This window comes from Eubalaena glacialis, chromosome 2, assembly GCF_028564815.1.
Source record: "Eubalaena glacialis isolate mEubGla1 chromosome 2, mEubGla1.1.hap2.+ XY, whole genome shotgun sequence".
Lineage (NCBI taxonomy): Eukaryota > Metazoa > Chordata > Mammalia > Artiodactyla > Balaenidae > Eubalaena > Eubalaena glacialis.
The window spans coordinates 15,765,041-15,782,370 of NC_083717.1; the positions used below are offsets into that span (position 1 = coordinate 15,765,041).

Consider the following 17,330-nt stretch of genomic DNA (forward strand, 5'->3'; position numbering starts at 1 on the left):
TCATACAGAGTGAAGTAAGTCAGAAAGAGAAACACAAATACCATATGCTAACACATATATATGGAATCTAAAAAAAAAATGGTTCTGATGATCCTAGGGGCAGGACAGGAATAAAGATGCAGACGTAGAGAATGGACTTAAGGACACGAGGAGGGGGACGGGGAAGCTGGGATGAAGTGAGAGAGTAGAATTGACAAATAAACACTACCAAATGTAAAATAGATATCTAGTGGGAAGCAGCTGCATAGCACAGAGAGATCAGCTCGGTGCTTTGTGACCACCTAGAGGGGTGGGATAGGGAGGGTGGGAGGGAGACGCAAGAGGGAGGGGATATGGGGATATATATATACATAGAGCTGATTCACTTTGTTACACAGCAGAAACAAACACAACATTGTAAAGCAATTATACTCCAGTAAAGATGTTAAAAAAAAAAAAGACTATTGTACTCACTTTGAATGGTGACAGGTGGTAACTAGACTTATGGTGGAGATCATATTTTAATGTGTAAAAGTATCAAATCAGGTGTGTTTTACACCTGAAACTAATATAATACTGTGTGTCACTTTAAATTAAAAGTTAAAAATAAAAAGGACAGTTAAAAAAAAAGAATCTATAGATAGAATAAAATTGCACATCATAAAGCATTATAAGAAAGAATAAACTGAGTCTATAAATCATCCTTTTCTCATTGAATGTATACTCCTGTAAAATACTGTATTACCTGACCACCACTAAAGAAAAAAGGGAAGACATCATGAGTAGTAAACAAAAATATTCACCTATATAATGGTCTCTATCTTTGGCAAGATGATGACATTTTTTTTAAAAAAAGAATTACAACAAACAATCTGTAACACAGGACAGAAAGAAAGAAAAGAAGCAAGTCAATTTGAAAAAGCAGGGATAATTTAGGGGGGATGTCCATGAGCTCAAGTTTTCATTTCCCAGTCCTTAAGGAAGAAGCTGAACCAAATGTTTTGGGTGAAAAAGTTCAGAAAGAATTGGGTTTGGAAATATAACCAGAAATGCCCCAAAAGGGAGAGGAAAGGATCAATCATCCAGGGTCACAAAACCAAACCACTGGGACACCAAAGTTTGCTAAACTCATTCCCATGATACAGCAGCTGCCATATTTTTCTCTTAGTCTTTTGAGGCAGGAAATAAATATCACTAACCACAAAACATGTCACTGTTTAATACGATCTTGCTGTGGCAGAGTGCTTACATGGGAACATGCCCAGGAACATGGAAGCAATTAGAATGCATAAAGCTGACCCAGGTTCCTGTAGCTTAACCCTAAGGAGACCCCATGTTGCCAATGGGAAGGCAGTCTCCACCGACTTCTAGCACATTCACAACCACCTAACATGAACCGGACACACAGTAGAACACAGACTTTCAAGATGAAAGGTGCATGTACATGTGTGCATATTGATAAAAGTTTGGAAGAAGACACATCAAAATGGTAACAGTCTCTATCTCTGGGTGGTGACATTCAATGTAATTTTTAATTCTTTTCTGGCACTTTGTTGTATTTTCCAAATTCTATTCATTAGGCTGCTGTATATCAGAATCTTGGGAGTGGGGTGGTGATTTTACAATTTGGAAAAGATCATGAGGTGTTTCCCCTGCACGAGCTCCTCGCCTCCACCCTGCCCTGGCTCCTTGTAAATCATTTGCCTGAAAGGTAAGATCCCTACCGCAGTCTTTCCTGGCTCCTCTCTTTTCAGCATTTCTTCTCAACATCTACCTGCCGTCCCTGCTGCACTTCTTAGGGGTTTTAAGTAGGTCATAATTCCTGTTTTTGCTCTTAAATACCCTCCTCATTGGCCAGAGCCTTTGCCAGCTCTGGAGCCGGATAAACCGTTTCTCTTCTTTGTACTCCCCTGTGGAGTGTGCGTTTTACTATCAGGATATATGGTATTTTTGTTAATTGGAATGAAATATTTTTCCCTGTAAATTGCTCCATATGAAAACTCACTCTAATTTCCTTATTGAATTCCCTTAGACACGTAATCTCTTTGCTTAAAAACCGATTGCAGTATTGAAGTTAATTATCAGTCTTTGTGATTTTCCCTATTAATTACCTAGCGACTGGCTTCTTTCTAAATCTTTTGACAATTTAAAGTTGACAACGCTATGTAAGAATCTGTCTAGAAAAATGAACTTAGTTGCATTTATCTATTTACATTCATGTCTCTCCCACTTGAATGCTAACTTCCTATGGGCAGAGATAAAATCTTTATTTTCCAATTTATCTCAGAAACGTTACTTGAGTCCCAGATATGTGCCATGTACTCTACTGCAGAGCTACTCAGAGTGTGATTTATGTATGGTAATGGTCTTATTCTGTTTATGGTTCCGTGATGAGATAAATACAAAAATTGAGGATAGGTGTTTAGAAATGTTTGTAGCTATTTGACAGAGTAAATTTATGTCTGTTGAGGCTCAGAATAAGAAATTTAGACTAGTATTTTGTGTGTCTTTTAATCTCACTTTTCCAATACTTCTTACAAAAGCATTGGTATGTGATGGATTGAAAACAAAACAAAGCAAAACACATCCGGTCCTTCATCACACATAGTTTTGCTGGCTCTGTTCTATTAACACTGGGTGTTCAAATATGAGTAAATACACATTTGCCTGGCTAACTTTTTGCTAGCTACGTCTTCTGAAAATATTTTCTCTTCCTTTCTCTTTGAATGAATGTGATACCTCAAAGTCCCACAGTTGGAAAGGGCCAAGTACTATATAACTTTCTTCGATCATAATGAAATATTTTTTCATGTAAATTGCTCTATATGAAAACTCCCTCTAATTCTCTTATTGAATTCCCATAGACACATAATCTGTGTGATTGAAACTGATTGCAATGTTGAAGTTAATTATCAGTCTTCGTGATTTCCCTTAGCAGTCACCTAGCAACTTGCTTCTTTCTAAATCATTTTAGACAATCTAAAGTTGACAACACGATATGACAATCTATCTAGAAAAACTTACTTATTTCATTATGACTTACAAATACCTACAAATTCCTTTAAATATACCCTATTTTGGATTTATTAATACATTTACTTAAAACTCTCTTTGGTCTATGAATTAGTTCAGCTTATAATACTTAAAATTTGAAAAAAGCAATAAAATTGCATTTTCTTGTAGTTATTTTAGAACAACTTATTTTTAAAACATAAAGAGAAATTATAAGTACACAAGCACATGATTAGCATCCTATGTAGATTTCTTAAAAATAGTCTATCCCTGTTGTTTCTCAGTAAATTTCCTATCATTTTTCCTTACCTGACCTATGTTTTATTCACACTAACCACACCATTCTCCATTACAGCTTGTGCCTTGACACAAGCTGTTCTGTCTGCTCTTCCTCATTTTCATCTTGGGGATTTCAATCCATGAATTCAGACTTGAGTGATGCAGCATATACTCACTAAATCCTTCCTCAATTTCCCCACCATATTATTTTCACCTTTGAAAGAGACTTGGCCTCTCTTTTACCTGTGTTTCTCCAGAGCTTTGTAGGAAGCAACTGCATGTGTTTCATATATGCTTGTTGAAGAATTGACATTATTTGCTTTTCTATATGCTGTCTCCACCAGAGTGTAAATTATCATTTACTTCTATATTCCCAGTGACTAGCACAGTGCCCAGCACATAATAGATGCTTAATAAATTTTTGCCAACAAGTACATAAATGAATCGCTGAGAGTTTCTGATATATGTGTTTCTTTTCACAAAGACAAAAATAAGCTGGTCTTTCAAGTTCTCTTGTCATTCTGTCCTTTGATTCATTAGTGAACTAGAAATTCCAACACAGTAAACAGATTGTTGAACTTGTAAGAGTGTCCCTAAGGATGCTGTTAAGGAGAAATTGTGTGAAACATAATTGAAAGCAGAAAAGAGTCTATCAGGAGGATGGCAAAGCAGTTATGAAGAAAAATTATGAAGCTGATCCCATCTTCCCCTCTTTGAAATTCCCTACCCTCTAGTAACATTAATAAAGAACAACATTTAGAATTCTGATTCTCCAGCAAAAGGAACTAAATGTATTTGCTACATGCCATAGCAGAGCTAAATGATTTGCTAATAGCACACACCTCACTTTTCTTTACTGCCTTCCTGTCCTTCCTCATTTAAACAGGTTACGTCTTTCAAGGAGCAACGCTGATTTCCTACAACACATTCTTCTACTCTGATTGCTTGGATATGAGGAAACACATGCAACATTGAAATATTTCAGGACTGAAATGCTGTCTTCCTGCTAATGTAAGATTTATAGTGAACAGAGAGAAGACGCTGAAAAGGGCCTTGAATCCTGCCCTGGGGACTATTTCTGCCAAATAGTCACCTGTATTAAAATGGCAAAGTAGCTATCTTCAGATCAAATAATTAGAACATGGGGCTATTATACAGTAAAGTGCTCTTTATATTTTTTACACAGAATTTATTTCTTAGACTATTTGGAGTCTGCATCCAATGACAATAGATTTGAAACAACTTGGGAGAGTTTGCAGTGACAACACACACACGTACACACCAATGAAGCTTGCATTATTCCAGACTTACATTCCTGACACATTGCATGTAAGCTGATTTTGCATAATCAAATAATATAATAAATGACCAGGGAACTGGTTATTTAAAGAGCTACTACTTATTTAGTAAAAATAGCAAATCATTTTGAAAGTCATGTGAAATTTCTAATTTTGTTCATTTGATAAATATGAATATTACTTTAAGAGTTAATCTATGTACTCATGAAAGAAAGTAGAATGAGAGTAATAATATCCTTATATATAAAACTGGTAATTAGATTACCAGTTATATTGATTAGATTAGATTGTCAGATGCCAGGCACTGTTTTCAGAAACTTCAGGGTGAAATCTGTCACACATATAGATATCCAAATTAAATGGTATAGTGTGAGGACAATATTGAGAGGAGTGAATATCGTCACTTTTTAAAGTAAGTTGAATTTCCTGCCTCCCTGAAATGCCCAGGTGTTTTGATGCCCAGTTTCTTCCATAGATTATGAATGTTCATACTTATAGGTTTTTGGTATTCTCTAATGTCCTTCATTAATATTCTAGGATGTAAGCTTCTGACTATGGGCTGATTTTGTAGCCCATCATGGACCCCAGTAATGATTTTGCTAAGGGTCACACATGTAGGGCTCATTTGGGATTCCTTTATTTGCTTTCAGCTTCTGTAGAATGGCATGAAGGTCAATCAAGTTAGATTGAAATTCTTCAAGAATACCAAACAATGATATCCTAACTTTAAGAGTCATCTGTGAGTATTCTAGTAGGAATAAATCCTGGAGCATTGAGGCCGAGTAAAATATTTCTTGGAAAATAAAATGTTCATTTGGGCTCAAACATCCTACTGGAAACAGGCTGAGACATTTGATTTAACAGATATTTACTACAATGAATTTCTAAGGAATATCAATATAAATAGGACAAGGACCCTACCACTAAGAGGCTCACAATCTGTTATGGGAGACATCAAATCAAAAGTCAATGTGACGAGGGGAAAACAAGGCTGAGAACAAAGCGCTTTGGAAGCTCAGAGGTAGGAGTGCTTACTTTTTGTCCAACATGACTTGGGAAAATTCGCAGATGACACAACTTCTGTGGTTAGCCTTTGTGAAAGTTTTCCCTTTTTATGTTTTATTTTTATGGCAAAGGAAGAAGTAAGCCTAGCATTTCTGAAAATTTGTTCTATCTTCCTTTGATCAACAAGTTCTTCTTGGCCATTAGAGTCTGGAAAGAGGCAGCTGGCACCACTCATTCAATGTCTTGGGCATAATCAGCCCATAGAGCCTGAATTCCAAGACTCTGATGTATTACTGCAAATCTACAGATCCTAGCCATCTTATTTTTCATCTGCCCTACATGTTACTTATGAAATGCACACTGTGTGTTAGGCAAGGAGCAGAGTAAACAGACACTGCTGTCTCTGCTTCCCAGAGATTTTATCAGTGGATAGAATTATAACCGAGTCCCAGATATTGCTGTTTTTAACCATCAGTCAGTTGCGTGGTCAAGACCACCATACAGAAAGATTTGCCAAGTGCCTGGTTTAATACCGTAAGTTAGATACTTTAAAAATTTTTTAAAATAAGCATTAACTCTCTCAGAATGCAAAGATAAAGGTAGGACACTACTCAGTTACATAAAAGGCACTCCAATAGCTGAAAGGCTTAATGCAGTTACATTACAACAAGGGAATACTCAGGGCCCAAAGGACCAAACTCTGAAGTCTATTTAAAGATAAGTAAATAAATAAAAAGAATAGTAAACATAATATATAGTCATGCCCTAAATTGTGGAGGTGGCCTATATACATGACACACATTTGGGAAAAATTTAGTTCAACTTCCTCATTTTATGTATAAGAAAATACAGAGTGTCAAAATAGTTTTCTTCCCTGTTGCCCAACCTGTTTTTCTTACTGGATCTTTGGATCTCTGTTAGTGGCATTACCAACTGTGCAGTTGCCTAGACATGACATCCTCGGATCAACTTTGACCCCTGCTTTTTCCTCACCTCCTATGTTAGGTCAGTCACCACTGCTCAAGTTCAAGTTCTCACTGTCTCTCATCTAACCTCTCAAACAGGCTTATGTCCTCTAGACTGCAGATCGCTTTCTTAATCTTTTCCTAATCTGTTCTCATGCTCTGCATTCTTTTTTTAACCATAGATATGATCTTGTCATTCTTCTTACATTCTTAAAACACTTCTTGTCATTCTTAAAACACTTCCCTGGCTTGCATCAGTTAAGGCCCTAGCAGGAAATAGCTGACATACTCAAACTGGGAAATTTGAGGAGCGTTTGATCAAGTGACAGTTTGCAAAGGTTTGGCCAGAATATAAAGAAACCAGTAGCAATGGTGCAGTAGGCTGGGCCAATGACATCATGCCTGTTAACCACCCTAGGCTGGAAAGAGGCAGACTGAGAAGGGTACAGCTGTGGAATGCATAGGGGCTCCTCATGGACCTGTCACTGCCAGCAGCCAGCTGGAACCATGCTGCAGGCAGGAGCCAGGGTTATGAATACCCAGCCCCCTCTCTCTTTCCTCCCTCAAGGTGCTCCACTTTGGCCAAACATATTATAAATTCAGATGAATATAAATTCAGCCCATTAATGCAGTGCATAGAGGTCAGGTCTCCAGATCCACCTTCTACCCTCTCCATCCTGTTTGGTGGAGAAGTGTAGAGGGTGGACTTGGGGGGACAGACAGAAGATAGCCAGCACTCAGCCCAATTTTTAAAAATAAGTTGAAATCTCCTTAAAATAGGCATTCAAAACTTTTAACCACCTCTCTACCATATCCTTTTCTTAAGTGTAATCTAATTTGTTCTCCCACCCCCATTCTATAGCTATGTCAGCCAATTTGAAAACCATAAGTTTCCACATTCTCTTTTATTTTCAGGAACCCTCTTTCTTCATCTCTGCCTGGCTTCTCCATCCTTCAAGTCTTTATACGATTGCTACCTTCCCTTTCCAGCCCTCTTCATCCATCTGAATTGCTGGCTCCCCAGAATATATCACCTCTATGTGATATGCCAAGGCTTGCCCCGGTGCACTACTCACTCCACTCTGAATAAGAGGAGTTCTGACTTCATGAAATTCCCGGCCACAGGGTAGGGAATGGGACTCTTCTGAGAGGAGCAGAGATGTGATCAGTTTGGGACAAAGACTCTTTTTCCGTTGAGGCCTCTTTTATGGGCCTGTTCTACCATTTCAGGATTAAAAAAACAAACAAACAAAGGTGAGGATGAAGGGAAAAGTATAAAAGAATAGGCTGCATAAGATTCTTATTTAAAAAAAAAAAGAGAGAAGAAAAAGAAGGAGGAAGAGGAGAAATCATCATTATCACACATGGTCCAATCCCGTTTTTAAGGGGAAGATTTTGAAACCCTGCTCTCCATTTGGCTTTTCTAGCTCAAAGTAAACATTTAGCAGGGTTTGGCGGAGCATGGCCAATGTATGCACAAAGGACTGAGACTGGGGAGTTCGGTTTGTGGATCTTAACAGCTGTACTTCTTGAGGGCAAATGCACATGTGGAGAGAGCAAATGTTCGCAAGCGTTATGAGACGACCTTGGTCATTGCCACTAGTGGAATTCCAGTTTGCTAAGACTAAGTATTCATTTCAGGGATGAAGGACAGGCTCACTAGTGACATTCTAGCTGCAAGAGCAGCTGAATGCCTTGAGGCAGAGAGTAAGTAAGGTTTTGATTTTGACTAAGAATAAATACCCATCGCTGGGTCCAGGTTAGGTCTATGCCAGGATCTCACAATGGAAGAGAAGCAAAACTTCTGCCTCCAAAGAGCCACATTATCATACAGGGTGTCAGCAGTGGGAAAGGGTCTGGGAGAAAGAATAATATTACAGAGATAGATATTTTATTTGGAGGTCAGGGCCACTTATTCAATAAATCTCAAACAAGAACATCTGTAATTCTCATGGGCAGCTGGTATAGCTTTTGGGATCCTAGTAACCTTCTTTCTTATCAGAAATACAAACAACAATCATTCTTTTGATCCTTCTTTCCTTCCATCTTACCCCCAAAGTATTTTGTTTTACATTTCTACCGTTACACATGCCATAGTCAAATATATATTATAATGGAGTTATGAGTCAGAAAGCATATAAGATGATAATCTTATATACCTTTGAGCTTTCTCAAGACTAGCACATATTTGTGGCATTGAATAATGAGGCATTCCCAAGATCACATTCAGGTCTTATAATTTCCTAATCAGCAATCTTTTTACTGTTGCACATACATACAATCCTATGAAATTACTTAGAAAATTTTTAGAAAAGACATAGACATATCTCATTTCTCAGCATAACTGAATGAAATAGGTTTGTTAATTTTTAACTTTTGTTAGTGTATTTATTAAATTAACACAATTCTTTAGGAGTAAGTGCCACAATGCAGCATAATAAACAGCAATTTATTGCATATTTTCCCCCAGGCAAAGATGATATAATCCAAAATAGGAAAGCTGTGGGTGTTATGTGGCTTCAGCAAATTAAGAATAAATAGTCCACTATTTATTTTGTATCCTTTAATCTAGATTTCTAGGTGTAGGCAGGATTGTCACATCTACTTTGTATGAACCACAAACAGCTCTAGAAGGCTGCTACATTTGTTGCTTCCTCTAAAGTGTCATGAGTAAAAATCTGGTGGATTTTGGACCATGGGGACAGGTGTAGTGGATACCTTTCAGAGACCTTTCATGATGACCCCTCCCCCCACCCAGCAGCCATATTTGTACTATTAATCCTGCCCCATAGCTCACCCACAGTTGATTTGACCAGAAATGGGATCTTGACCCAAGTGGGCTAATCAGAGGGTTATCCTTTGGAATATGGAACGGAGACGTAAAAACAAAGATATAGTCTCGTCACAGATCTGGGGACATAATGAGTAACAAACATCCATTCTCTAGTCCACACCTTTTTCTTATATAGACAGAGGGAAAAGGAAGTATGTCTTCAGAGAGAGAACCAACAAGAATGAAGCAAAAAGCAGAGATGAGAGGCAGATGAAGAATACTGCTGGGTCCAGGCCTTCCTGAGGTCTGACCTCTTTATTCCTACCCTTGTGCTCTGGAAGACATGTGCATTGTTACACTAAATTCTTTATTTTGATTAAGGTGCTTGAGATGCTTTCTTCCCCTGCAATCAGAGTGTCCTCACTAATACATTCAATGGCAAGTAGCTAACAGAAAGGTCAGAGAATGTATAATAAAATCCAGGAACTGCATCTCTAAAAACAACTTTAAGAGTCTCGTTGCTGTGCTTAGCATTGTCTGAGCATGCAGTGCTCCATCCTATGTTTTTTGTTTGTTTGTTTTTTGTTTTTAATTAATTAATTTATTTATTTATGGCTGTGTTGGGTCTTCGTTTCTGTGCGAGGGCTTCCTCTAGTTGTGGCAAGCGGGGGCCACTCTTCAACGCGGTGCGTGGCCCTCTCACTGTCGCGGCCTCTCCCGTTGCGGAGCACAGGCTTCAGACGCGCAGGCTCAGCAATTGTGGCTCACGGGCCTAGCCGCTCCGCGGCATGTGGGAATCTTCCCAGACCAGGGCTCGAACCCGGGTGCCCTGCATTGGCAGGCGGATTCTTAACCACTGCGCCACCAGGGAATCCCCATCCTATGTTTTTAAGAAATTAATACAAAAACGTTTCTTTCAAGTCACTGAAGGGCCTCTTATGCTACAGATTCTTTTTATAAAATCTAATGAAAAATCTTAAGGTTAAGGTTTATTTAGAGAGGATGATGAATTTCCTGCTTACATTAATTCCTGCCTATCTCAAAGTTTTGGTATTATTTTCAAGGTGAGTCATTGTTATCATTTAGCCATCTCTTGGCCAAGCATTCTAACTTGCTTTAGGGCTTAAAAGATTTCATGCAAAAAGACATTTTTTAAAAGTTAATGTGCAACATTTTAATTTAAAAGTAATTAGTAGACAGGAGCAATGTCTTTGGTGATGGTCAGAAGTATGGATAATGTTCAATAAAGTATAGATAGCCTTCAATGGGTGTGTATTGGGTATCAGTTATGCATACAATGCTAGAAACTGGGGATGTAAAGATAAGAACTGGTTAATATGGAAACAGTTTAGTAGTAACACTACATAATAGAGCTATAACTGTCATCTTTAGGATAACATGCTGACAACTCAGTGACTAACCCTAAAGGGATGCCAGGATATTTTTGCTTAATATCAAAAATACATGAGTTTGTATAGCTCTGCCAGGCAGAGGGTGTGAAAAGCCATGCACTTTGGGGAAATGGTGAGACTTTTCCCAAGGCTAGGGTGTATGTGGAGGGTGCAGATGGTGGAAAATTAAACTTGGTGCAGTGGTCTTTGAACCCTGCCACTTGAGTTTTCCCTAAAATAATTTAGAAAAATATGCATCTCCTTTTACATTTTCATGTTAATATCTAAAATTTTTATGATAAGTTTAGTGGTTGCAAAGAATATAATTTCTGAAATATTTTATATTGAGTTCTTTAAAATTATGGAATTTGTCTGCCATCTCATCTAAATGACAAAGCCAGTCCTGCTAACTATCCAATCAACCAAATCAGAAAAAGACTGACTTCATTGTTAAACTCAGATGCATATGTTAAAATGTGTCCCAGGGAATCTAAAAGAAAATGGTGCAAATGGACTTATTTAGAAAACAGAAACAGACTCACAGACATAGAAAATAAACCAAAGGGGAAAGGGTGGGGGGAAGGGATAAATTAGGAGTTTGGGATTAACAGATACACACTAGTGTATATAAAATACTGTACTGTACTACTTTATGGCACAGGGAACTATATTTGATACCTTGTAAAAACCTATAATGGAAAGTAATCTGAAAAAGAATATATGTAATATGCACATATAACTGAATCACTTTGCTGTACACCAGAAACTAACACAACATTGTAAAACAATATACCTCAATTAAAAAGAAATCATGATTTCAAAATCTAAGTGGGAAAGGAGAGAAAGAGGAAGAGAGACAGAGAAAGATTGGGAAACTGAGAAGATAAATTTGGCAAAGATTCATCTCCTGTTCCCCTTTCAATATTGCTTATCTCAAATCTCTTTTGCTACAGGAATCTCTTTTTGGTAAGTTTCAGGATAAGTGTAAGGTAATGAGGACATCTGGGAAAGAAGACACAAGAGAGGCAATGCCCTGGGGCCAAATGCACCTTTCTTAGTCAGAAGAGAATCTCTGAAGTTTGAGCATCTGTAAATTGACTCCCTTGAAACTATTTGTGCCACAAATCCTTGAGAAGTCTCTGAGGCCTCAGGGTAAGCCTCCCCCAATCCAAAGGACTGGCAGAGGGATGGTGGCAGCTCTGGGTTGGGTCTTCCCCACCTTTGGGCCGAGGCAGGTCCAAAGTAGGAACTTCCTCACTGCGGCCTCTGGGGCAGGGTGTGCAGTGAACAATTCAAGAGATCACTTACAAGAGAAATACAAATATCACTGTCTGGAGTGATATTTGTTTGGGGAAGTTATAGGGAATAAAAGCACTGTCTTGAGATTTTGGAAATCAGAAGAGAAGGTACTAGTGAGAGAGAAGAGGGCAGGGCGGGAAATCAGCAGTGAGGAGCAAAGAGGAAGAGAAAGTGTAGAATTACAGAAGAATGACAGAAATGGAAGAGAGAAAGGAGAGGTGGCTCTGTCAGGCTGGGCTGTGGTGCCACCAGTGTTCGCCTGAGAGGTCTCTCCATAGCCCTGACAGTACAGGCTGTCCAGTAGGAATCTGGAGAAGGTGTGAAATTTAGGGTTGTTTCTGAGGACTCCCACGGGTTGTGTTAATATGACAGCTTATTTATATACTGCAATGATTAATTTTATGTGTCTACTTGGCTAGGCTATGGAGCTCAGTTGTTTGCTCAAACACTAGTCTAGATGTTGCTGAGAAGGAATGTGCAGATGTGATTAGCATTTACAGTCAGCAAACTTTAAGCAGATTACCCTCCGTAATGTGGGTGGGCCTCATTCACTTATTTGAAGGCTTTATGAGAAAAGACTGAGATTTCTTGAAGAAGAAAGAATTCTGCCTCAAGACTGCAGCAGAAAATCCTACCTGTGTTTCCAGTCTGATAGCTTGCCTGGCAGATTTTGGACTCAAGCCTGCACCATCAACTCTTACTTGGATTTCCAGCTTGCAGGCCTGTCCTGCAAGTTTCAGGCTTGCCAGTCCCCACTATTACAGGAGCAAATTCCTTGAAATAAATCCCTCTCTCTTCATATATTACATTATTAATTTTCTTATTAATACAATTAAAATATAGAAATTATTTCATTAATATTAATAAATATAATTTATATATTTATAAATTTGCTGAGGAGCAATATATTTATATATTGCAATATATTTATATATATATATTATTTTTTATATATATATTATTTGCTGAGGAGTAATAATATTTATTATATATTTATTATATATATTTATATATATATAAATGTAATATATGAATATGTAATTCTTTATATAGAGATATATGTTAATTTGAGATATCTTTATATATTATATATTATATACTGATATATTTAAACATGATAAGACAATATAGTAATATAACAATAGTTATATAATAATTACCAATGTATTAATGATATATATTGTATAATATATTATGTTTATACATTAAGTATATATTATGTATTTGATATTTAAAGATATATATATACACAGAGAGAAAGAGAGAAACAATAGGATATCTAACTAGCTAGCTAGCTTTCTATCTATCTATCTTATCTTTCTGTTTCTCTGGAGAACGCTAATACATGTATTTCCTAGCACAAAACCAGTATTTCACTTAGTAGCTTTGTTTCTGTTTTTCCCCACTACGTTAAGTCCAGACTGATTTTCATTCATATTTGTATCCACACTGTCTGACATATTTTAGGCACATAAGAAACCACTAAAAAATTAATAGGGGACTTCCCTGGGGGTGCAGTGGTTAAGAATCCACCTGCTAATGCAGGGGACACGGGTTCGATCCCTGGTCCTGGAAGATCCCATGTGCCATGGCGCAACTAAGCCCAGTGTGCCACAACTACTGAGCCTGCGCTCTAGAGGCCATGCGCCACAACTACTGAGCCCACGCACAGCAGCTACTGAAGCCTGCGCATTCTAGGGCCTGTGCTCCACAACAAGAGAAGCCACCGCAATGAGAAGCCCGCGTACCACAACAAAGAGTAGCCACCTCTCACCACAACTAGAGAAAGCCTGCGTGCAGCAACGAAGACCCAACGCAGACAAAAATAAATTAAAAAAAAAAAAAAGAATTAATAGATGAGTAAGATCTTCTTAATAGTAATGGATTAAAATGTATTTTTTTTCTAACGAACACTATAATTCTATAATAAATTTGCCTTAATTGATGATATCAAGATTGGTGTCTGTTAATTAACATGATTGCAGACTGGACATCTGAGGAGAATTCAAGTGGGAGGCACATACAAGTTGGCACCAACGAAAATGCAGTTATCCAGTGCTCTGTGACACAGAGATCTGCAGCAAATCTAAATCTCTGACCACAAACTCAGGTGTGCAAGAGATGATGCATTTAAAGGAGGCAAGGACATACAATGGAGAAAAAACAGCCTCTTCAATAAGTGGTGCTGGGAAAACTGGACAGCTACATGTAAAAGAATGAAATTAGAACACTACCTAACACCATACACAAAAATAAACTCCAAATGGATTAAAGACCTAAATGTAAGACCAGACACTATAAAACTCTTAGAGGAAAACATAGAAAAGCACTCTTTGACATAAACCACAGCAAGATCTTTTTTGACCCACCTCCTAGAGTAATGGAAATAAAAACAAAAATAAACAAATGGGACCTAATGAAACTTCAAAGCTTTTGCACAGCAAAGGAAACCATAAACAAGACGAAAAGACAACCCTCAGAATGGGAGAAAATATTTGCAAATGAAACAATGGACAAAGGATTAATCTCCAAAATATACAAAGAGCTCATGGAGCTCAATATCAAAAAAACAGTTCAATTAAAAAATGGGCAGAAGACCTAAATAGACATTTCACCAAAGAAGACATACAGATGGCCAACATGCACATGAAAAGATGCTCAACATCACTAATTATTAGAGAAATGCAAATCAAAACTACAGTGAGGTATCACCTCACACCAGTCAGAACGGCCATTATCAAAAAATCTAGAAACCATAAATACTAGAAAGGGTGTGGTGAAAAAGGAACCCTCCTGCACTGTTGGTGGGAATGTAAATTGATACAACCACTATGGAGGTTCCTTAAAAAACTAAAAATAGGGCTTCCCTGGTGGCACAGTGGTTGAGAGTCTGCCTGCTGATGCAGGGGACACGGGTTTGAGCCCTGGTCTGGGAGGATCCCACATGCCGCAGAGCAGCTACGCCCGTGAGCCACAATCACTGAGCCTGCGCGTCTGGAGCCTGTGCCCCGCAACGGGAGAGGCTGCAACAGTGGGAGGCTCACGCACCGCGATGAAGAGTGGCCCCCGCTTGCCGCAACTGGAGAAAGCCCTCGCGCAGAAGCGAGGACCCAACACAGCCATAAATAAATAAATTAATTAATTAATTAAAAAAAAAAAACTAAAAATAGAACTACTATATGACCCAGCAATCCCACTACTGGGCATATACCCCGAGAAAACCATAATTCAAAAAGAGTTACGTACCACAATGTTCATTGCAACACTATTTACAATAGCCAGGACATGGAAGCAACCTAAGTGTCCATCGACAGATGAATGGATAAAGAAGATGTGGCACATATATACAATGGAATATTACTCAGCCATAAAAAGAAATGAAATTGAGTTATTTGTAGTGAGGTGGATGGACCGAGAGTCTGCAATACAGAGTGAAGTAAGTCAGAAAGAGAAAAACAAATACCGTATGCTAACACACGTATATGGAATCTAAAAAAAAAAATGGTACTGATGACCCTGGGGGCAGGACAGGAATAAAGACACAGACGTAGAGAATGGACTTGAGGACATGGAGGGGGGGAAGGGTAAGCTGGGACGAAGTGAGAGAGTAGCATTGACATATACACACTACCAAATGTAAAATAGATAGCTACTGGGAAGCAGCAGCATAGCACAGGGAGATCAGCTCGGTGCTTTGCAATGACCTAGAGACGTGGGATAGGGAGGGTGGGAGGGAGGCTCGAGAGGGAGGGGATATGGGGATATATGTATGCATATGGCTGATTCATTTTGTTGTACAACAGAAACTAACACAGTATTGTGAAGCATTTATACTCCAATAAAGATCCATTAAAAAATTTCATTAAACCTTATTCTTAGCCCTTACCTTGTTCAGTTTATGGGAAAGTCAATCGCTTTCATTATTGGGGTGATGTGTTTCCCATACAGGTGATGGGAAGATGGGTATTGGGTAGGAAGCCCCAGGGTCCTGAAGGGCACTGTAGGTTGTGAGATCTTAGTTATGCATGAGCCCAGCCCACAGAGGTCCTCCAGGTGCAGCAGCTCTTGGCCTCTGTTCTGTATGTTGGCTAGAACATGGGAGTCTTGGTCTGGAACACGGGTGCTTAGAGCCAGCCTCCCTAAGCAAGTCAAGAAAGGATCCCTTTGGCAGTTCTGCTGCCTTCCCCAGGCACTACCAGAAAGTGGGACATCCATCGCCTCATGCCTTTTTAATTTGGGGAGAATGTCGGATTCTGTTTTCTGGTGTCATCAAAAATGTTCCTAACATAATTGGAAAAGTAAACTTAATGCTTTTTATTTAAAACAAGAGTGATTATCATTAAGTAGCTCTTGCTTTCTACCCAGAAAAATAAATCCATAAAGTATGGAAAACTAAAGTTACCAGTATGTAATATGGGGTGAAAGGAAAATATAGCAAATGAAATGTCTCAGAAAATTGGTCTGCCACAGCAATCAAAGGCATCACTTACCTTACTGGTACTTTTCTCTTGGCAAGAAAACACAAGACCGCTACTGTTATATGAGTCGTCAGGAAAGCTAATCCAATACCCAGGAGGGTCCATATATCTGGAATTTCAAACCAATGAAAAATGTAAATATTCAGTGAAAAATATTAGAGACTCCAAAACTCAAGTGACCGTGGTCACAATGTAACCTACTGTTCTGAGTGTCCGTGAAATCAGCAATGGGAGGGTTAACCTTGATATGGCAACGATTTCCCGTCCATCCTTGTCCACATCTGGAAACGAGATAAAATGTAATAGTTGGCAAAAAAAGAAGTGGAAACATATTTTAGCAGTATTGTCATGGAATAAAATGATGAATGTCAATAAACAGTGAGATACCAGGAATGTGGGTAACTTTGATATGAAACCAAAAATGTTAAACCAAAGCAAAAAGATAATTAAATTGTATTCTTACATTATTGTGTAAGATGATTTTTTTAAAATATTTATTCCTTTCTTAACTTTATCTGTAAGGTGGGGACTTGATTTCTTTATCTATAAGGTGGGAACAAGGCTAATTTCTTGTTTTCAAAAATTGACTTCACTTTTCACCAGTGTCAAATATTACTTTACTTTTTCATTTGACTCAAACTCAAAAGCTAGCACATTTTTCAACAGTGAATGGATTTCAGTTCTTTCAGATACCAATAGAGAATATTCAAATTATAGATTAACATAAATATAAATCAGTATTTTTATTTCTCGTTACAAGGGGATGATCCTTCAAGTTCATAGATTTGGAATCAGGTTAAGGATCAAATTGGATATACCATCAGTCCTAGAGGATTTCACTACCTCTGCTA

General features: G+C 38.1%; 1 protein-coding gene across 1 annotated transcript in view; it reads right to left on the reverse strand.

Moving 5' to 3' along the window:
* MALRD1 (MAM and LDL receptor class A domain containing 1) overlaps positions 1–17,330 on the reverse strand; it is a 607,787-nt gene that overhangs the window by 13,790 nt on the left and 576,667 nt on the right. Inside the window, exons 38-39 of the mRNA XM_061181405.1 lie at positions 16,681–16,760; positions 16,492–16,588 (exon numbers count right to left, since the gene is read on the reverse strand). Of these exons, the coding sequence (XP_061037388.1) occupies positions 16,492–16,588; positions 16,681–16,760 (177 nt within the window). The remainder of the gene's footprint in view (positions 1–16,491; positions 16,589–16,680; positions 16,761–17,330) is intronic.